Source organism: Ambystoma mexicanum, chromosome 11 (genome assembly GCF_040938575.1).
Source record: "Ambystoma mexicanum isolate Mex_15411 chromosome 11, UKY_AmexF1_1, whole genome shotgun sequence".
NCBI lineage: Eukaryota > Metazoa > Chordata > Amphibia > Caudata > Ambystomatidae > Ambystoma > Ambystoma mexicanum.
Window position 1 is genome coordinate 28,327,654 of NC_090934.1, and position 23,766 is coordinate 28,351,419.

General features: G+C 47.4%; 1 protein-coding gene across 1 annotated transcript in view; it reads right to left on the minus strand.

Moving 5' to 3' along the window:
- NHSL3 (NHS like 3) overlaps positions 1–23,520 on the minus strand; it is a 566,971-nt gene extending 543,451 nt beyond the window's left edge. Inside the window, exon 1 of the mRNA XM_069622456.1 lies at positions 20,737–23,520. Within this exon, the coding sequence (XP_069478557.1) occupies positions 20,737–20,968 (232 nt within the window). The 5' untranslated portion in view covers positions 20,969–23,520. The remainder of the gene's footprint in view (positions 1–20,736) is intronic.
- Between the last annotated feature and the right edge of the window lie 246 nt (positions 23,521–23,766).

Genomic DNA, 23,766 nt, shown 5'->3' on the forward strand with positions numbered 1-23,766 from the left:
AAGCGGCACAAGTAAGGCAGGCAAGTGCGGGGGCAGAGGAGAAAGAGAGCAGATGTCAAAAGGCTGTTAGGCAAAGTCAAAGCAGAGGTTAGCCTCCAACTTCCTTACCGCGCATAGAGCAGACATAGTGTTCACGCAAGAAGCACATTTGCTGGGGGTCGAACTGTGCTTTTCTGGGACGGTCTAAGTTTGCAGTGGTGGAACATGCAGGGTTTATACGAGGTCCAGAGGGGTAGCTATACTGGTGAGGAAGTCCTTCCCCATGGTTGTAGAGAAGGTGGTGCGGGATGAGGGTGGGAGGTACCTGATGGTCACGGGTTGATTGCGTGGGGAGACAGTATGCAGTATGCTTAGTCTCGATATATGCCCCCCCTCCTACCTACATGCCGAGACAGACATGCGTGCAATCCCTGCTGACAACCCATGCAGGGGACCTTACGATATTGGGGGGCAACTTCAACTAAACAATCTCAGTCGAGTGGGGCATGTCATCATACACTGGAGGGTTGGGTAGACCCCACACGAGGTGTCACGCCTTCGCAGAAACACTGGGACTATGGGACGCCTGGCGGGAGCTACATCTGGCAACGAGGGGATTTTCTTTCTATTCGAATGCACAACTCTTTCTCGAGAATCGATTACCTCTTAGTACCATCCACTAATATAAGAAGGGTTCTCAAGACCACGGGGCAACTCAGACCATTCTCCTCTGGTAGTAACGGTGGAGGGAAGAGGGAACCAACCCCAGTTACGCAACCCCGAAATAGCGGAACGGATTGCTCAGGCATCCGAGGAATATTGTACATCAGTGGATAGCCCCTTGGTACTCTGGGAGGCCTATAAGATTGTGATGCAGGGAGAGATCTCTTCGGTGGTGGGGCATCATGAGCAGCTCAGGGGGCTACAGATGGCGGAACGGGAGGAAGAGGCGGCCGAAGCAGCCCAAGTGGAACACCCCACAGAGACGGTAGGAGGCCCATGATCAGGAGCATCCTATGACTCTGCATGTTGGATAGGGATGAAGCTAGGGCGGCCTTCTGGGAAAGGAAACCCAGAATGTACGAGATGGGGGATTTATGTGGAAGGATGCTAGCCTGTTTGAAGTGGAGGGATGAAGGGAACCGGTGGGTCAGCGAAATCCGGGACGACACAGGGAACACTCTAACATAAGCAGCGGACATTCTTTGCAAGGTATTATCAGACCCTGTACGGAGAGCAGGGTGGGAAATAAAAAAAAGAGACGTGGCCTACCTAGAGGCAATTAATCTGCCCTTGGCAGGGGACAGAGAGAGGGCGGCCCTGGAGGTAGAACCGACTGATGAGGAGATACAGCTCGCAATTGGGCAACTGCACACACGCAAGGCCATGTTAGGGATGTTCTGGGGTAGCCGGGAAGCTGGACAGCTGCCAGAGGACCTGCTCCAGGCCAATATAGTGGTAATTCACAAGAGAAGGAACTTCTTCCCCCCAGAGAGCTGTGAGACCTATAGGCCCATCTCCCTACTCACTGGAGAATCCAAAATTCTGGCTAAGGTGCTGGTCAACAGTCTTCCTACAAGGAAGGGCCACAAGGATGAACCTCCGCAGAGTACATAACGCTTTGGGAATGGCAAATAGGCTGTACTGGCCGCACGCCCCAATGGCTTTAGATTCAGAAAAGGCCTTCGACTTCATCCGATGGGGTTTTCTGTGGGCAGTACTACACAAGATGGGCGTCATCTGGAACTTCCAGAGCTGGTGAAATTATTGTACATGGGGTTAACGGCCAGAGTTGGGTGAACTGGGAGCACCCCGGGAATTCCTGCTACAAAGGGGTACTAGGCAGGGATGCCCGCTTTCCCTCTACTGTTCCCAATGGCAGTGGAGCCCCTGGCGGCCAGGATAAGGAGAGACTCCGGAATCAGGGTATTCCGATGGTCGGCAGAGGGAGTACCAGATTTCCCTCTAAGCTGACATTCTTATCTATTTGGGGGAGCCCAGGGTATCAGGCCCGTGGTTAATGGACTAATATGGGAATTCGGGGACTTCAGTGGCCTACAGGTGAACTGGGATAAATCAGAACTGTTGCCGGGGTGAGGGGAGGGGTGGAGGCGGTGTCACACGACTGTCCTCCAACAGTGGCTCAGGGGACGATCAAATGCCTGGGGAACCACATAAGCTCAGGTGAAGGCCAGGAATAATGCACCTTGCTCCGGAACAATCTGGAGCCGCTACTGGCTAGAGCAAAGACAGACATCCTTCATTACAACACCCTCCTATTACTGAGGCTGGGGCGAGCACATTTATTCAAGATGTGACTCTCCCGAGGATGCTACACGTCCCCCAGAATACGCCTGTGACGATCCCGGCCAAAACATTCCAAACCATTGAAGGAATTCAGAGAGCGGTGATATGGGGCAATAAGACGCCAAGAGTGGCACTGTCCACCCTGGTCAGATCGTTCGGGGAGGGTTGGGGGGTGGAATAGGGCTACCGGATGTCAGGAAATATTACTGGGCCTCACAGGTAGTGCTCGTGAACTAATAGGTATACGACGACCAGGGGGCTCACATATCCAGGTGCAGAAACATACTATGGGCAACTGCCCACCAGCACTTCTGCTCTTTGGGCACCCGAGGAGGGTGGTACTGCCACCGCCTGGCATCTGCACGACAGAGATGTGGACGGCAGCCCTAGGGGCGATGGGACGGGGGGGTTGGTGACAAGGGAAGCGTACATTTGAGGGAACAAAGACCTCCCCAAAGTGAGGAAATTAGGCTATCCACCCAGGTGGGATGCAGCAGGTGTGCAACAAACGAAACACATCATTGAACACAAACGCTTGGTCCCCTTCTGCTGCTTGCAGGCTTCCCAAGGGATGGGCATTAACAAGCAATTCACATACCGCGGCTACACCATGCCTTCAGTCATGAGGGTAGGAAGGAGTGAGACATCCCTGCGCAGTCCCCGTTGGAGGCTAATCTGTTAGATGTTAAACCGCCAGAGAAAGTAATAAACTCCAGATACTTCAGAATAACTCTCTGAGAACAGCCCTCAACCTTCCCAGATCCTGCCACATCTCTCACAGACAGAAAGCCAATTGGCTACCCATCCATGACAGAATCACACTATGCACCTTGGCCATCATACACAAATGCCTCACAAACTCAGCTCCGTAATACCTGGTGGAAAAATTTTGAAAACACCAACCTACACGCACTACCAGATCATCTCATTCCCACAACCTGATGGTACCAAGATTCAATCTAAAAACAGCCGGCGGAGCTAGCTTCCCAGTACATGCCGCCAAATGCTGGAATTCCATTCCCATCCCCCTCAGACAGGAACCTTCCTTCCTCACCTTTAAAGCCAACATAAAAAATTGGCTGAGCAAGAAGTCTCTCCACTAAGAGACCTCACCACGTAAACTTACCACTGCTTATTTATGATTTGCTACTCTTGTCTGTCATGACTTATGATCTGTTAATCATTTATATATCATACCAAACTCTATGCCTTTGATCTCATACCGGGCCCACCTGTAACCAGGGTCCCTCTCTGTTTTTTTATATTTGACTGTAACATGAATGTATTGCACTTCTGTATGTAACCACCAAGTTTCTTAAGCGCCCAGTTACCACAGGGTTTGGTGCGACAAACAAATAATAAACAAATACAAAAATACAAAAAGTGGTCACCACAATTTATCAGGCGATCAACACCTTTGCCACCACTCCCATGAGTACACTGAAGGAACATTGGGAAAGGGGACTTGGGAGCAATTGAGGAGAAGGACTGGGTGGGGTTGTTGGGCTCGGCAAGGGAAGCTGGGATCTCTAGTAAATTAAGACTGGTTCAGTTTAAGTTCACACGCAGGGCATACTTCGCCATGGTTAGGCTCCACAGGATGGGGGGGGGGGCAATGGATCCCAATTGCCTTAGGTGCGGGGAGGACGCAGGCACCTTTCTCCATACTACATGGACTTGGGTACAGGAATCGGTGGGGGAGGCAGTGGGGAAACCAATACCAAACTGTCCAAGGTTTTGTTTACTACATAAATGGGGGGAAACAGACTTCACCAGCAAGGAGCTCTGCCTGCTAAGGACTGCATTGATAGTGGTCGGGAGAGTCATTGCTGTGAACTGGGGAAGCGGGACAGCCCAGAGGTTTCCAACCTGGCTGGAGGGAATGGACCATTGTGGTGAGATGGAGCAACAGGTGTATATAGACAGAGGTTGCCCCCACAAACACGAGCAAATCTGGGGGAAATGGCTGGAGATTAATGGATGAAGGGGGCGGTGGCACTTCACACGGGAGGTGGGGGGGACGGGGATCACTCTGGAAGTTGCTCTGTACCCATTTTGTTTGATAACTCAATAAAAAAAGGCAGTCAGATTCCATAAGCATCCAAATCATATGTACCAGCATGAAAATGTAAGGCTAGCTTAAATGTCTCTGCCTTAGTATGAGCCGTGTAAAAAGCGTACATACATTTTTCACGTATACATTTAGCACATGCTATGCAATAAACAAGATCCCTGTTCTAAAAGAAATTGTGCAAAAGAAAGTCACCTGGTCTAGAGAATGTTCGTCACAAACTTCCGGCTTGCTGGTACCTGATGAGAACTTTTAATAGCCACATAAAACCAAGACCTTTTTTTCATTTGTCCAGGCAGCGGACATCATGGGTATAAACTAAACTTTAAAAAGGGGGCCTTAATGCGTTGCTTCCTTTGTCTTGAAGCAGACACGATTTGCTAGTTAATTGGCGCTGCAGAGGGGCAAGGCTCAAGTCAAGGGTACACGCAGGTGGACCGAGTCCCCCACTTTTTTTGAAGGGCTCCTTGATATTCCAATTTCTGGTGACGCCACATTCAATTGGCATATTAATAAGTCCCCCATATTTTTTTTAGGACTTGATCCGACAGTTGGCCCTCAGTTTGAAATGCCCCATTGTAGTGCCAACTGCCTAAACAGTCACACCTTAGAAAGGAAAGCAGTTGCAGACCCAGACTCAGTTTATCGTCTACATTTTGTCCTGCTCATGATAGTTCTGAAAATCAGCAGGTCCCTTCATGAATGTGCAATTATTTCACGGGAGAGGGGGCTGGAGCCCAGTTATACCAATTGTGTTGCGCCAGGAGTATTGGTATACCCTGTGGTAGTCCTCTAACATGAGGTCGGTAGGGTTCCCTGCTCCTTTCCGACAGGGTTATGACCCTCTCACATGAGGGAACACATTTAGATCAGTTTTCAGTCCCACCTAGAAGAGTGGGAAGGACCTTGCATCACACATTTCGCGCATCAGGGACTCATGGCCGACTATAGAGCAGGTCAAAGGGTACTGGTCAATGAGAAAATAATTGAACTACAGTCTGACCAAATGCTTCAGGAAGGGCAGTGGCAATTATAACAACTCTCTGGATCACTAGATTCACGTGCATGCGAATGGGCATGGATGCTTGCCCATGGTCTCACAAGAACACGACGAGGGACTTGATGTATACATCTGGTGATACCTGTGAAAGGAGACCAAACCACACTGCATATGAAGAAAAAAAGACTTGTCTTTTCTACTGCTCTTCTCTCCTCTTTGGACTCCCTGCTTCCCATCTTGCCACGCTCAAATCCCTCTACCAATCTGCCATTCGTACCCTCCGTCTTCTCTCTCCTCACAACTCCATCTCCTCCTCGCTCTCTCATGTTGGCTGGCTTTCCTTTCATTCCCAACTCAAATTCCACTTCCTCTGTCTTGTCTTTAAATCTCTTCACGATCGTGCTCCCCCATATCTATCCTCTCTCATTTCATTATACACTCCCTCCCGCTCTCTCCGATCTGCAGGTCTCTTCCTTCTCTCTGTGTCCCCATCCCCATGCGCCTCCTCTCTTTTTCGCTCCTTTCAGCTCCTTGCCCAACTCCACTGGAACTCCCTTCCTCTCTCTATCCGTTCCATCCCCACCTATTCCTCCTTTCGTGTCTCCTTGAAATCTCTTCTTCTCCACTCCCCTCCCTGACACTCTTATCCCCTCTTTCCACCTTCCCCTCTCTTCCCTTTAACCCTCCTCTTCTTTCCTCTCTCTCCCTGCTCCATTCCTCTTAAGTCCCCTCTCCTCCTCCTCAGCTTATTCCTCTTCCTGTTTCCCACTTCATTCCCCCGTCGTTTATCTGGCAAAATTGTTCTACTTGCTGTATTACTGGTTTGATTCATATTTTGTAATTGCTTCTACTGTTTTTTATTGTATCCTGTTATAATGTAAAGCGCTTTGGCGTAAAGCTCTATATAAACACAATAAACATAAACATAGACAATGAATGCATCTGGTTACCAACACCAGGACAAGGTGACCGAACTTCACTGCATATGAAGCCGATTAATGCATCTGATATCAACACCGGGACAAGTTAACCGAACTTCACTGCATATGAAGACACTGCTTGCATCCGATATCAACACCAGGACAAAGGGACCGTTCTTCGCTGCTAAAACAACAATAAACGCATCCGATATCAACACTGGGACAAGGAGACCGAACTTCACTGCATATCAAGACAATTAATGCATCTGGTAACAACACCGGGACTAGGAGACTGAACTTCACAGCATATGAAGGCAAGACTCATGTCCAAAAAAAAGTAGTAGAATATGGAATGCGTAAGACCACAAGAAATTACATTTGAGGAAGTAGAGTCACAGCAGGGCAATAACGGACATTGCAAGAGAATTGAGGTGTACCGGACCAGCGGAATACATTCCCATAAATGGCAATAGCATGTTTTTTCTTCTGCTCTGAGGAAGTAATCTGAATGTATAGCAGCTGCTGAAGAAGACATGAAGTCCCAAAAAATGAATAATGTGGATAAAGTACTACCTACTTTTCTCACATTGTCCTGCTTGATCAATCACAGTGATTTTTGGAAAGTATGTAAAGCCCTAAAGTAGTGTTCTACACATCCTGGCCTCTAACTCATAATATTCAGTTCACATAATGTACAGGTGTTATTTGCCCTTTATAACTGCAGCCCTACAAGGACTGTAATACAAAGTAATGAGACAGTTGCCATCAGGATTACTGCAGCTGAACAACTTACAAACAACAAGCAACTTGAGATCTCTTGATCTGCCCCCCTGTTTGAAAGACTTAAAGCCACACTCTAAAGCAGCGTGGGGGCAGGCGTATCCCTAATTACCTCAACCTAAGCGGGCCCACCACCTAGGGAATGAGTGCATGTTTTGTACATAAAGCAAGTTCATTGTACAATCGTCCAGGGAGCAGTTGGATGGTGCTGAGGAGCCAAACTAACCCAAGTCTCCACGTACCACATCAGTTGATACATTTTTGCAACAGTTAAAACATTCCCAGATACTTCATTACAATCCACCCCCCACATTTGATAAGACAAAACTTCTTCAAAGAAATCCCATCTTTCTCCAATTCCTACACTCTCATTGGTAGCCGTAATCTTAACTACCATCTTCAGCTCATGTGCAGAACAAACCTCCTGTTAGGATTTGTCTGTGGTAGGCCACAAAATCATCAACCAGTTAAACATTGTATGCAAACATAATTTATTACTAGTAATAACTGGCCTATGCCCTTTAACCTTAACTATTAATTGCACATGGTTCGCATAATTACTTCAAGCAATTTGAGGAAGGCTGAGTAAACAAGTTATTCTTTTTAGCGAGAACTATGTAGAGAAGGAGCCAAGTACCCCCACCTCATCCATCTTACCCGCAGCACCTGTATGTTGGGTCCCAGAGGGGGAAACACGTGCAGTTCCAGTAAAGGTACCAATACCTAGAAAAATCTGGGAGGTAAGGTTCCCATGGAGGAAACCATACCTGCATACGAGACAATATGATGGGCGTCTGAATGAAATCCCTGACGAAGCAGAGAAAATTAATGATGAAGAAGAATGGTGATGTCGACATCATAACAAAAGTATCAATACTGAGGACATCTTGGGATCAAGATGAAGAAATGTATGCTGCAGCCATAAGGGAGAGATCAAGCTATTTTACAAGTGTATACATGCAAATAAACGCAAGCAGATGAAGTATTCTTAAAAGGCTAGCTTTATAGTGAATAGATTGCGGCATGCGCCAACATGTACATACAACCATACACATATATATTTTGGAGTCAGTAAAGGATGGGTGCTCCCACTACGTATAATAGCAGTGCTGAGCAAAAGGAGGGAAGACCAAGGTTTTTCATTTGTCACAGTTAGAAAACAAGTGAATTACAGGAGGAAACTCAGAAAGGCACGGTTGGATGAGCCAAGAAGCCAATGCATTATCAAATTGAAGTGAGCTGACATTGGATGCAAATCGTGTGAAGAACATGATGGTCACACCTACGCACAAAGGCAGATCGTGCCTTCATTCCCCTGAATTCCCCGGAGCAAAGAACATGTTCAAGGCCGAGTTCAAACCCTAATTGACAGTGGACCACTGAGGTGATGATGGATGGATATGTTAATTGGTGTGAAGCTATTGTTAAGACTAGCTCATCTGAACCTGGATATTCAGCCTGCGTCGTGCCAACGTGGGTTGAGAAGGCACTGACGGAGGTTGGAAAGTAACCAATGATAGTGGACCGCATGAGCAGGGATCCTATAGTTATGTAACCAATTAGACGTTGTATATTTAGTGACGTTTGTAGTGACATATTTTAGGGAAGGGCTTAGTTGACCCACCTGATGTTAAGAGACCTATCACATAATTCCACTGCCCTAGACTAGTATGGATTGTATACCTAGATGATCCTTGTAGAACCTATCACACTCACCATTAGGTTTTTGTAGGATGACGTTAGTAATACGCAGGTTAAACGTCATGACGATTTTTCACTATAAGAATGTAATGTTTTATGAACTATGTTGAGAAGTCTTGAGAGAGTTCATGGGGGATGTCTGTTGATGTCTGTTGTACTCCCCGTTTTAGATAATTGAGATAACAACAGTATCTTTTGCCAAGTACCGGTGTTGTGTCTATTATTGATGTCTGAGTAACCTCTACATCCTTCATCTATCTATATTGCTAACCTATCTTAAAGGGCTGAGAAGGAACCTCAATTCACTCCACTGAACTCCCCTCCTCTCTCTATCCGTTCCATCCCCACCTAGTCCTCTTTTCGTGTCTCCTTGACATCTCTTCTTCTCCACTCCCCTCCCGGACACTCTTATCACCTCCTTCCACCTTCCCCTCTCACCCCTTTTAACCTCAGTTCAACTATCTCATCCCCCGATTCCCTGTCTCCATTGCAACATTCTAATATAAATAACTGCCATTTTATCACACACAGCACATCTTGAGAATACAATTGAAACTCCTGGGTTTCAGTTACTAGCCTCGAGAATCAACTCACCCCAGGTTTTACTGCTGGTCAAAAACAAATAGCGAAAACCCTTTGTCAAGCTCCCCTGCATTCAAGAGATTACATCTACTTTCTGCGATATTTATCCGACCCTAAATACTATGGCCAGCTACTTCAGTAGAGTGGACCATCGCTTAGGTCGTAGTTACTTTTTCACCCATCCTCTAACCTTTGAAACTCTGCAGAATCAGTTTCTCAAAGTCAACCCCTGACTGCCGTGCTTTAATCGGTTTATAAAAATCCCACTACATGTAGATTTATAAATCCCCTTTAAATGTTTTCTCAGTGTGCATGCATATTTAATAAATACCATCTTTCCTTTATAGTGGATTCTTGCAGGACAGCCCCCCCTTCTCGCATTTGCATTATAAAAACTCTGCATTGCCTGCTTCTAAGCACTTCATTGCATATTATGTCTGAATCTCGTTCATATTTCATTTGGCGGTTTTAGCATTTGTCTTTCTACGTGCGTGAAAAGCTAATATGTATCAGTTTAACCAAAAAGTAACATATCCCGTTCACATTTAACTATACTGAATATATATGAAATTGTACGATCTCGCCCAATTTGCTGCACCCCCAGTCAAAAGTATGGCGCACACAACAGAAACCCTGCTTGATTGTGGGGGCCTTTCCTGACCACAGCAACAGCAGCTTGTAAGTTATTTTTTTATGCAGAAATGCTACTTGTAGTTCAACATAGCCATTAGAAGCTGCGCCGTGGTGGAGGTGCCAGCCAATCAGCTGGCTCGAAATGCAGACTTTATTTACCAGTGAAATCCTGTGGTCCATGTTGGTTGTCAGAAACTCCTCCCACTCACTAGCAGCCATTTGCCTTCGTGCTTCCCCCCCTGATCCACCGCCCGCCCAAGTCTCCAGGTACATCTTCCTCCTGCCCCCTGTTGCCTCCCCCCTTGACCTCATTTTTGCACTTACCAACCTTTCTCCCGACACCCCCCGACATGGATAAACAGAAGGAACTCTGCAAGAACACAGACATTTCCACTGCAGGCCTTTTTTGACAGAAGAAACATCTTACCCTCCTGCTACAAGACGTGTCCGTTGTCCAAAGGGAAAAAAATAAAGAAAAGGCAGAAGCCTCCACTTTCCACTCTGGACCTTATCTGGTGACTTTAATGGGAATAAAGCACAGCTCCGTCAGCTATACCAGATGTTAACGGCCCGTAGCCCTCTTTCAAGAACCTTGCATTGCCCAGGCTTATTAATTTGGGGTGCGAGTCGTGGCCAGCCAGTAGGGCACCAATGCAGCATGGGTTATTGCCTAAATATCAGTGCTGGAAATATGCATTATTAACTGTGATCCCGCCGGTGGGGTAAGGGGAGGGTAGGGAGGATGCGGACGAATGCAAGAATTTATCTAAACACCCACCCACAATAAAACATTTCCATTTCAGGAGATTAATTGACACCTGGAAAATAACCCAAGAGAGGTGGAGAGTCTAAGAAGTCACACTACCAGCTGCACCTCCTCAAAGGTATTCTTCCTTTCCTCTCCTTCCCCCAAAAGCTTGCTGTCTCCAGAGCTCTGGTTCTCTCGAGGCTGGACTTTTGCAACAGCCTCTTTCTAAATCTGCCTGCTTCTACTCTGCCCTCTGCAACTCATCCAGAACAGGACTGCGAGACTTGTCCTTGGCCTCAAGCCCAGGGATCGTATCTCTCCAGGACTGAAATCTCTGCACTGGCTCCCAGTGGCTGCGAGGATTAAGTTCAAACCCCTCTGCATCGTCCACAAGGCCTTTTGGTGCCTGGGGCCTTAATACGTTCAACTCCCTCTTCCTTCTCGAGCGCTTTGCTCATCCGCCTCCAACTCCCTCAGGGCCAGTCGCTTCTCCAAGCAACAAGTTGGTGGTAGATCTCTTTCTTCGCCCCACCCCCTGAAACTTGAAGGGAATCATCTCCGGTTCTGGAAGCACCTCAAAACCTTTCTCTTTGCTTCTGCTTTTTCTCCTCCTCTCCCCTGCTGTCTCCCTGGCTTAAACTCAAACTGCACTGGTTACCTGGGCACCCTCTGATCTCGTGCCCAGGTCCCCTCCCCCGCCAGTCGCACACCTGCACTGCCTTCCTGGAAACCCCTGCACTTGGGGATAGTTTTCTGTATCCCAACAGTCCCACTACCAGCACTTGACACCTGACGCCTGCACTTACCCTTTACCCTTGCCACCTGCTGGCCAGACTTTACTTATTGTTATTTATTCTATTATCCCCATGTACTGCACTGTTTTCTCCCCCTTGCCCCCCCGCACTTTCCCCCATCCCCCTTTCCCATGCACTTGTGCGATCTGAGTGGCACCTGGCCTAGTAGGATCGTTGTCTGTCTTCCCTCTGTTCCTCCTCCCTTCTTGCCTCGTCGCGCCTTGAAACACTTGTGTACAGACGCGTTATAAATGCCATATCATATTATATGATGTTGCAAGCAAAGTATACCAGGAAGTACTGCTTTGCCGCTCCGTCAATATTGTGGATATTTGCAGTGTTCTTACCATTTGGTTTACTGTTTAAAACCTTCAATCTTATTGCTCCCGCCCCCTTCTTGACGCCAGCTATAATTTAAAAACCAGGAAATACCTGGGAAGTACCAATTTGCCGCTCCGTCAGTATCGTGCAAGCAGCGAGTGGTGGGTTACTTCCCGGTACCTAACTCTTCATTCCGCATATTACATAACCGAGGTTAGTTTATTACCATACTTCCATCTAGGCTCCTGGGCGTTTCTTTGTTTTTCTTTTATCACGTGCCGGCAAAAATGTACACTCTAAAATCTAATATGGAATCTCATATCTCAGCATTGAAAACAGAAGCCAACCCGAGCCCATGCTCTAGGCGGGTCTTGAGAAAAGCGACCGTTCTGACCCCAGTCATCTCTCAGGCACGCAACTGTGGGACAGCTGACATTCGAGGTTTTTGTCGCTTACCTCTCCCCAAATCAACGGAGACATCTAACATCAGCTTAGAAAAAACCCCAAACGAACCGATGATTGCTTTAGTCACACAACAACTGACTCCCACGCCTGACAGAACGACACCATTTCCCGCCCAGCCTCCAGGCATGGAGGATTTCATTCATCATACTGAACGCAATGCACGAGTGGCTGCCAAACATGTCCCAAGTCAGGGTTGTTCTCTTAACAGTGAAACGGAGTGGCTATCTTCTGTTCCTCCCTTAGTGCCCACTTTGCCTAAAGCCTTGCAAAAAATGATATCCGATCAGACTTTATTAGCAACTAGTCCGAATACTATGACATCAAGCAATGTAAAGGCGGCTCCTGGAAAGGAAGCAGTAAGGATTGATGTCGATGATCTCTCACCTGCTATATCTATTCATGCCAGTTTACGAGACTCTGATGGTGAACCAAACCTAATACAATCTCCGATCTTGTTTAATCATGACTCGCCCGAAATGTCTTCACTGTCTGAATCACATGTTAATCCTACTCCTCGTAGACCGATTATTCCATCAAGAAGTTATCAGATATCAAGCAACATGGTGGAAATTACTTTAACATCCGTGAACATGACCATTATTTGTTTAAATAAACTATTTGAAACATTGGACACTAACATTTCCCAACAGTCACTTCAAATCCAGCAAATAGTGAACTGGTTAAACGACGATCAAAAAGACAAGCCAATCAATCGATCTCACGCTAAAGATCGCGAACAACAAGACCATCATCTCTGCTCAGGTCAGTCTATTCAGTTAGAATACAATGTTTCAAACAATAATGGTCTTACCTATTATTGCGAAAGTTATTCGTCCAGTTGAGATTCCAGAAGTTGATCGTCCTATACTTGTAGTCTCGGACTCTCAATTTACCAAATCCTTTCACCTAAACACCAACAAGGATTTTGGTACACCACAGCCCTTTGACATATTCACCTCTAACAAAAAGAGGCGAAAGCAATCAAAGATCACAACAGAAACTGCATTACAATTGACTCAGCAGAAAAAGCCAAACATTTTTAAATCTTGCCCTTTGAAAGCTAGAACCAGCTCTACGCAGTTTATACGAGCTGTTATCTTAGCTCAAAAACACAAAGTAAATACTTCTTTAGCCATTACCAAGAAATATAAGAAACTGACGAAAGAAGCAAAACAACCAATTTTGCAGAAGAAGTCAACATGTTTAGAGTACCCACCCCTAGATGATCTGATATTAGTATTATCAGAGCAATCAGCCACAAAGGCCCCTTCTTTAGCTGTAAACAAGGAAGGTGGTCTCAAGATCAGACCCTCAATTGATTTAACTGCTCTACCAGCATACATTATGTCATTAGAACAGGGTCACACTGAAATAAGGAAAGCAGTGGACCTTTACTTGTCAGGACAATTCCAGCAAAAAACAGACCCAATTCTAAAATTTCACTCAACATCACTCGCACCAACTTTGACTCTGCATCGAACTGACCATGAGCATAATTATAAAATACTGTGCAACGACTTTGCCCCAATATGCCCTCATCAAACGTGATGGCAGTCAATAAAAATCAAAGCACAATCTCAACTAACAAACTCTCCTTTGCACAGACCAACATACATGATAATCAAGGCAACGCACACTCTAGCAAGAACAAGATAAATATGTTACATCATTCTTTGATAATGAAATGTCGAGCAGACCCGTACGAGTCCTTTGACATGAGCAGGTCTAGCATCATTAATATCTTTCAAGAGATACCTTTATTGGAGGATATTACATCTATGGACATAAATCAGGTTGAATTTCTTAGTGAGACCGATCTATCCATTGTAATGTTATGGATTCCATCGGGAGTAGTTTTAAAACACTCTCTGGAGAGCCAAAATTGAGCTATTTGCATTTGGCTTCATAATTTCTCAAGATCCATCCAAACAACATGTGAAGCTGCTAAAAGATACCTCACCAACGCTACCTTCTACCTGTTCAAAATGTGCCCTACATACAGAGCAACTTACAACTCTTCATCAAAGCTATAGAGAATAAAACCTGAAAACCTTGCGACATTTAATTATACAATGCCCAGCGGTCATTACACTCAGGGTGAAATACTTTTCGAAACATCTGGAGTACTTTAGCACTTGTGACCATGAGTTTGTGTGGCACGATTTTATGTACATCAAGTATTACTCTCAGAATAGCCACTATGAATTATTTAGCTGCTCTGTTTGTGGAGACTTAATTGTACCATGGGGAAAAGATAGCAGATGACTTAGAACAACAATTTATTCTCATGAATTCAACAATAATGTCAATCGCCGCTACTTAATCCACAAATGTTGCTAATGATAATACGTATTAACTTTATTGTTGAAGACATTTATTTTATTTTGAATTTTAAAAATGCAATGATGTTTTATTTGAATCATAGCATTCAAAGAATCTTTACATCCGATCCCAAAGTCATGAACTTGTGAAATAGCTGCACTTCATGAATATTGTTCGCATTACGCTGCTAAAAACATCAAAACACCCTTGCATGGTGTAAATGGTTTTCCCGGATCAGAGAAACAGACATATTTTGCCGGATCCAGGGGAGAGCTTGGCTCCACAGGCCTATACTTCTAATGGGTCAACTTGCGTTCCTCTCGCAGCAGGTATATCAAGGACTCAGTGCCCTCTCTAAACACATCGAAAGGGAATCTGTCCACGTGCGTTCACCCTATACTTGTGCCGGTTTCAGGACGACAAAGCAATGGGTTTGAAGGAAAGAGGTTCTTCTTGTGAGAGGTGTTTATTTGATTGGCTCTTTCAGCAGTTTTAATCAAGACAAATAAAATACAGTAATCATCCAGCTCGAACTTTCTGGCTGCCTACACCCTTCACTCACTTACAAAAGGATACCCCCAGTCTTACTAACTTTACATCACTACAAACATCTGCACGCTTACCAGTCTCATTTCTGAAACCTCTACATCTTTTTGAATTTACACAACGTGATTTGCAGATTTCCCATATGGAAGCACCCACTCTTCTCCATACCCCTCACACACCCCCCCAGAAGAAGCAGCCACTATAGCTCTTAGACAAGGTCTCTGGAAGAGGCATACGCTCGCTAACAAGGGCCAGCAGTTGTCCCTTGAAGAAAGCGCTACCTAGAGGTTGAATGGTGCAAGATCAGCTGTTCTTCACACCTGTAACAATAAACTACTTTATGGATGAATTACTTTTAATGTCTGCTACAGATGTCAGGTAATTGATTTCCCTGGATCCTCCAGGCAACTCCATCAGCACTACCTGTCGACCTCATTTGAATCCTGCCACAGGATGGATTTTTTGATAGGACCCAAAAGAAACCTAGAGTCTTTTTTTGCTAGCTGGATAAAGGCATGTGTGAAAGGCCCATGTGATAGAATGGTAGCTCAGGGGCAACATGCTTGCCTTGGAAGCAAGACGACATGGAGCACCACAGGTTCGATCCCTGGGTCCGCGCTTAGAAACCTCTGGGTATTAAGTGCGTTATAAATAACCTATCATATCATATCAACAAAGCTTATTTAAGCAGCGAGCTCAGTAAGCGAAGGGAAGGGCTATTGCAATCCGGAGCTGGTCAAGGGCGGGGTCATTCAAACAGGTTCACTACATCTTAAACGAAACTCGGGTTGTGCTACAGTACGTTTGCCAAAGTTAACATCCAGACGAGCTCTTGTACAAACTAGAAGCCACTCTGCAGATATGGGCGGAAAGGTACCAAAAACGAAGCCAACCACTGAACTTGGATACTCTCTGCAGAAGATGATCGACCTCTTTCCATATACGAGGTATAACTCGGGCACCAAGAAGACTACTCCGGGGAAAAAATATCAATCCCAGACTCATCTGGAAGCTACACAGTTCAGCATGCAGAGAATTTCTGCTCCAGACTGTTTGCCTCCAAGGTGGTCACAGCATAACCATTCCCTGATAATATTGCTTCCCAGATAGAACCCCCATAAGGGACCTTGTCCTTAAACATTTGAATCCACTTGCATGACCCAACCTCCATCCCACTGCTGGGCCCGCTGGCCGTCCCAATGAACTGAAGGATCCAGCAGAGAACCATGAACAACTTGTTCTATTACCTTTTCATCACTATTATTATACATGAACAGCAAAATGTGCTTGAAAGCAACATAACACATTAAAATTAATAGTACAAAAAGAAATAGCGCAATTGATGACAAAATATAAATCACATCATAAAACAACAAAAACATGAACTCATTAGGGGGATGCCCATTTTAACCATCAATAAAAGAAGCATCTCCGCTGCATATGGAGTATGGCATGGCACTACCAACCCCGGAAGGAAAATCTTCCCCAGAAAGGAAAGGCAACAATCACTCAGCCCCCACACCAATAAGGAAAATTACAGAAATAGATTTTCAGCACTTCCAAAAACTGAAGTAGAGAACGGGCAAACTGGGGAAAGGATGTAGCCTGTTTCCCACACTGGGATCACCACAGCAAAACTATTCAGTCCTACGATGTGACCTACCGACTGCAGACGGGCCTCAAGATGAAGCCTGTTCTGGGAGAGAAGAATCATTCCTCTTCCATCACTAAGCGATTCTGGAAGAAATAGGTACATGTAATCCTGGAATTTTCCAATGGAAAAGCAGCACCAAGCAGATTTGCATCAACAACACTTTGGGTGATCTTCGATGATAATCTAACTTTCCTTCCCTAGATGAAAGCAATAGCACACAAAACTTACTGTCACCTCCACCTTACCAGACAACTCCTACCTGTCCTCGAGAAGCCACTAAAAGTGAAGGTGCCTAGTGGTCACTTCCTCGCAATGAGGCTTAGCCACATGTGGCATCCTTCAAATCAACTAGCGGTAAACTGATGCCCTACTCGGAGGGCCCAATAAAATCTCTACAGTGGCGCAGCCAATTCTAGGGACCTGCGGTGAAAGGATCTGACAGCCGGGCCACAAAATAAGCACTTGCCAGCTGCAAATTAATGGTCACTCTTGGTGAGGGAGAAACGGTATGTTGTGTGCGTGTACAGTCATGCTAGGGGCAAGTTTAATGTATTCCTTGCTAGCAGCTTGCAATTTCAAACTATTCACACTGCTTATAGGGATATTGAAAATGGCCTCCTGGAGATCAATGGTGCCAGGATAAATGCCATAGTATTTTTAAGATATGCACCAGGTCGACCATCTTGAAATGCTCCAAGAGCGGTTAAAATACTGAAGGTCCAGCATGGTACGGAAACACAGATTTGCTGTTCCCATGTGAAGCACTTACAGTAGGGCACCTGGCCGATATCAGAAAGAACCACCCCAGGGCCAGAGTAATCATTCGTCATACCTTCAACTCATAGTGACATAAAGGACATTCATCAGGTCGCTGTTCCACGTGGTTGCCTGTTGCACTGAGCATCTGATCGATTCCCCCGAAACGAGGCAAGCAAAATACTCCTTTTATGAATCTACAGGTCACATATCGAGGTATCCTAGTCAGTAGCCTGTCTCAATGCCAAAAACGATACTTGGCAGAATGCCTTTCCCTGGGCACCAGTAAACGTGCCTTCCTTATCATGCAAGGGTGGAGGCTGACTGTGCTCTGCCCTACCCAAGGCGACAAACAATGTGAAGGACTGTGCCATTCAGGGGAATAAATAAAAACGCTTGAATCAAGTTGGGAGAAAAAGTAGTTGCCACTACATTTATCTCACATGGATCTGTGGCCATAAGGAAGATTCCATTCTAGATTAGAATGCATGACCTTTGACTCCGACTAGCAGACATTACTGAACGAGAATGCCCCATCTCAAGGCCGGCATTGAGGCCGCAGCGCCCCAGGCAGCAAATCAAAAATGTGGCACCCCTCCCCTCACGCACCCCTGTTCATGCAGCAGGAGTCACATTTTTCAATAGGCTCCCAAGAGCAGAGCGCATTTAATGTCAATAGGGCGCCTGCCGCACCTTCTCCCACCACGCCAGCTTGTGGGAAACCATGAAAGACTCCCCCCGAGCTGGCGTGGTGGGGGCCTAATGGCAGGGTGCCCTAGGCAGCTGCCTGGCCCGCCATGCCCCAGGCAGGGCGCTGCCCTAACTTTTAGGGAAGACGGATCTGTACGCGGAGGCCCACGTTTTCAAAGGCCTTGCCAAAGAATAGAAAAGGCCAACATGGGAGAAAACCTTCTTTGTGCCTGTGTTGACATCCATTGTGACCACTAGCGCCATTTGTAGACCCAGCAATAACGGGCAATGTGCCTGCATCCTGGTTCCTCTGCTTAAAAGGCTCTTGGGTTCTGCAAACAAGTGCACTGTCTCTGAAGAGAACAGGGCGTTCTAGCATAGTACTAGGAAAAGGTACAAAGAGCACGGATATTGGCCGAGTATGGCTGTATTTGGAACAGACACCAGGGGATAGCCAATGCATGGATCCACTTTGAAAGGCAGGACAAATCGGCGGATCCCACAGGAAGGGGACATGACAATCTGGGAGGGGTTAGATTATGGTCCTTCAGGGAAAGCCGTGGGAAAAATGTCTTTGGAGCAAATCTTGCTCACTCTGCAATTTGGAACAGAAGTCCACATGAGACGCCCTGCAGAATTAAGTTGTGTATCTCCCACTAGATCCCAGTGACCAGGGGACTGGCTGGGTCTCCAAGACAGAGTCTAAGAAAAATACATCCCCTGGAGTGAGGGCTTAAGCAAATAAATAGGAGTCTGACGTCCTCTTCCTTTGCTTCATGAATTCCTGGTAGATCAGTTGCATGAAGACAACTCTACACTGAAGTAGGTGTCCCAGAAAGCCAGTTTCCCACCATTGACCAGGGGCCTCTAATATTAGTCGTCGAAAGCAACACTCACAATGAGTTTTGAGGCTAACCATTGACTATGAAGATAATTCACATTTCGATTCCTTGTATTCAAACTTATTTTGCGTGAACATCCTGAAAAAGGTGCGGATTTGTCTCTCGGAGGCTAGACTTGGAGACACGTCCCTTGGACCACCTCAACTAAACACCATTACCTGCCCTCCCCTTAGGACTCAATCCGCACCAACTTTCCAATGGTCCATGCTTTTACACACCAAAGCGAGTGGGAGGACCATGTGCATTTGCTTGGCAAACAGAAGTGTCCCTTGTTGTGGGATGCTTGAAGGACTTGTTGGAAGTAGCAAGATTTCTGTACAGGTCACTTTTGTATGGATTTTATATTTAAGAACAGAATGTAATTTTGAATAAAAATTACTTACAAATCCAACAATAACAGCGCAGAGGCTATCCCAGATTAAGGTGCCTTACATAAGAACACTGTTGCATTGAAGGACATATGCCTGGTGGTAAAGGGGTAGGGATAGGAACAGAAACCACGGACATGGACCGGAGGACATTAACCCCTTTCAACAATGGAAGCCTAAGACGAATATTCACAGATTTGCAAATTACATAGCGTAGTCTGGGAGCAGACTGCAGAAGAGGTGGGTTGGGTTTTAAGATTGGAGGTGTTTGGGGTACTCATTCCATTGCTAGAAAGTGGAGTTTTCTTGGGTTTAAGAGTTCCACTGCACAGGTGGCTTTGATGGTTTGGGGGTGGGATGCAGCATAGTTTATGAAGAGTCGAGGAGTGAAGAGTTTGAGAGGGAGAGTGCAGCGATTTTGGTGAGGTAATGGGGGAAAGACTATGGATGGATTTATAGATAAATTGCGGGAATTTAAAGAGAGGATTTCTGCACGAATAGCCAGACAGTAAGCGTGGTAATGACAAGCCGTGGTGGGGTTGGATCAGGGTAGGTTTAAAAGGGCGAGTGTCACAAAGTTGAGGACTTTGTTGAGGGGAGCAAAAGAGTGGATAGATGAGCCTAAAAGTAGGCTTGTGCAGTAGTCCAGCCTGCTGAGCACAAGAGTAGAGCTTAGCATTTTAGTTAAGAGGTGTGTGAAGTGTGGACAGATTATTCAAATATATAGGAGTAGGGGTCTGTCTTCAGTGGCACTGATGAACTGGTAGAGTTCCAGTTCGCTCTGAAAGATAATCCTTAAGTTGCTAGCCATGGGCGAGGGGGGTCAAGAGGTCACAAGAGAAGAGGTGGTAAGGAGGCAGGGTGAAAAAGGACTTCCGTCTTGAAAGAGTTTAGCATGGGGCAGAGTAAAGCCATCCAGTGGCGGATGGCAGTTGGGCAGTTGATTCTGCGTTTGGAGCTTGCAGGATGGGAAGGGAGGAACAGAGAAGAACATTGTCAGCGAAGAGCTAATAGTTAAAGCCAAAAGAAGAAACAATTTTGCCAAATGACACGGTATCTAGGGTAAAGAGAAGTGGGTCCAGGCCTGATCAATGAGGGACACCCGCAGAAAGGGGTGGTGGGGAGGAGGTAGTGTTCCCAAAGTTGGAGAAGAGCAGAACTGGAGATAGGATAACCTGTCAAGCACTTGTTCCTTACCTTTGCTCTTTGCTTTGGCTTTAGCTTTATCCTCCTGCTTCTTGGCTTTTGTTGCCTCTCCATCGCCCTTTTTCTTCTTCCTACGTCCACGGAGCCAACTGAAGGCCCGACGAAGTGTACTGGCCTTCTTTTTCTTGGGGGCCGGCAGCTCACCCTCATCCACAGCAGGCCCTGGGGGCATGTTCCCAGACTCCTCAACTACAGGGCCAGCTGTGGAGGTCTGCTCCGACATGGAAAGCAAGAGTTAGTGTGGTGCTAAGACGATGTAAGAGACCTGCTCATAGGAAGAGGGTAGAAGTTGTTTCCATTTTGGCACAGGGAGCAGGACTAAGCGAGACCACACAGGTAGCCCGGAAGTACCCAAGTGCGAACTCAAAGGAAACCAAAGAGCATAGGTTCTGGGAGTGGCAAAGAGGACCTGTATTTGTGAGAAGTGTCCTGAGAGAACCAGAAGGGCTCAAAACAGACACGACACGTAGTGGTCCACTGGGCACTTAGAGAGAGTTTGCAAGTCAGCATTGGTGAACAGGAGGGATCATGGTGTGATGCACGAGATGTCTGATTCAGGAGGGATGAGGAAGAACAGTTGTGCAAAAGGGTCTACTGTTGGTTAGGGTGCTGCAACTTGGAGTTGAAGGAGTCACAGATGAGCACATCTGCAATGGGTTGTAGGTGCTCTATCCAGATCAAGGTTGGGGCTTTCTTTGCAGTTTTGAGGTTGGACATGAAAGTAATCTATTGGTCAGATAATTCAGCAGGTGTAGCCTGATCGGAATAAAGTTAAAGTTGTGGGGAGGGGTCTGTGTAGATCTGAAATGTGGTTGTCTGGAGAAGCTTAAGGAATACGATACTCTGGAGGCGAGTATGGGCCAAGAATAGTCAAAGGAAGGTTCTGGTTTGAGGTGGGAATGGATGAGATGAAACAGGATGGGTCTGGAGGTGAATATGTACTAGGAAGGATGGGGCCTTGGGTCAGGCTGGGTATGGATGGAATCTTATACAGGATGTGGCTGACTGGTATACTACATTTGGAAGAGTTTCTAGATGTGCTATTAGAAGATTCTTGTTCAATGTTGTTTGGCGTGGGTCCAGGAACGTGGTGGGTCTCAGAAGTGGGTTTCGGATGGGATGTGTACGTGCCTGTTGTTTGCAGGTGTTACTTAGTTGATTGCAAGCCAATTCCTAGTTTCTTGACTATGAATTTTCGGCATGAAGCATTCCATTGGAAATTCCCATAGTTGGTCATGCAACTCAACTTATCCAAATCCATATAATATGATCCCTGTAGAGATATGCTGTGACTGACTCCTCACAGAAAGGAGCTGTAATAGGATCCCCAAGATTGCAATTCGCTCCACATGAGCATATGTCACCCAGAGAGAAGACAGCAATGCCGGGATCAGAGGGGAAACGAGATTCCCAAGCGCACTTATGGAAGGGGTTTATCCAAGACACAAGAAGGATCCCACGGGCGTGGGAGGAGATCCTTGGCGGAATGAGCGGAATCCTCAGGGACAGGGTGAAATAACCGGAGGAGATGTGGCTGGGTCCTCACTGATGAGTGAAATCCTTAACGACGGGGTGTTGCCCTCCTCAGGCGCTGTGCGAGATCCTTATCCACAGGGTGGTATAGGCAGTGAGATCCTGAGGGATGGGGTGCGATCCTCAGTATTGGGGGGTTACCCTCAGTCGCTGTGCGAGATCCTCATCTAGGGGGTGTCATAGGCAGGGATGGGGTGCGATCCTCAGTATTGGGGGGTTACCCTCAGGCGCTGTGCGAGATCCTCATGCACGGGGTGGCATAGGCAGGGATGGGGTGCGATCCTCAGTATTGGGGGTTACCCTCAGGCGTTGTGCGAGATCCTCATGCACGGGGTGGCATAGCCAGGGATGGAGTGCGATCCTCAGTATTGGGGGTTACCCTCAGGCGCTGTGCGAGATCCTCATGCACGGGGTAGCATAGCCAGGGATGGAGTGCGATCCTCAGTATTGGGGGTTACCCTCAGGCGCTGTGCGAGATCCTCATCCAGAGGGTGTCATAGCCAGGGATGGGGTGCGATCCTCAGTATTGGGGGTTACCCTCAGGCGCTGTGCGAGATCCTCATCCAGGGGGTGTCATAGGCAGGGATGGAGTGCGATCCTCAGTATTGGGGGTTACCCTCAGGCGCTGTGCGAGATCCTCATCCAGAGGGTGTCATTGCCAGGGATGGGGTGCGATCCTCAGTATTGGGGGTTACCCTCAGGCGCTGTGCGAGATCCTCATCCAGGGGGTGTCATAGGCAGGGATGGAGTGCGATCCTCAGTATTGGGGGTTACTCTCAGGCGCTTCGCGAGATCCTCACGTACGGGGCGTCATAGCCAGGGCTGCAGTGAGATCCTGAGCGATGGGGGCGATCCTCAGTATTGGGGGCTACCACCCTCGGGCGTGCGCTCTGCTCCGGCTCCCGCCGGTCCTGCCTCCACTCCCGCCGCCGCCGCCCCCGGAGCCGTTCGCTGAATGCCGGCCCGGTGCCTGGTGCCTGCCTCCGCTGGAGCTCGTGAGTCACTGGCGACCCGAGCTCTGCCCCCGGAGCCTCTTCCGCATTCCCGCTCTGGCCCGCCCGCTGGCTGGCTGGCTGGCTGGCTGGGGAGAGGCTGAGCCGTGCAGGTGCGGAGGGAGGGAGGGAAGTCAGGCGGCCGGCCTAGGAGAACCTGAGTCCGCCCCGAGGGGGAGGGGGAGGCCGTGGAGTCTGGCCCGCCTCCGGGGCTGGGCCGCTGCCCGCCTCCCGCCCGGCGAGGTGAGGAGACTCGCCCCCAGGAGCCGCACAGGTGTGAGGGCGCTCGGTGACGCAGGGGGAGGCGGGAGGCGGGAGGCCTGCGCCAGCCTGGCGGCGGGGAGAGGCCGAGCCGCGCAGGTGAAAAGCCAGGCCCGCGAGAGGCCTCTTCCCGCCGCCGCCGACACTAGACTGCCGCCCTCTGAGGAGAAGACCCGCGCCCACCGCCCCCCGCAGCAATCCCTGAGGAGAAGCTCTAAGCGCCCCCCAGCAATGC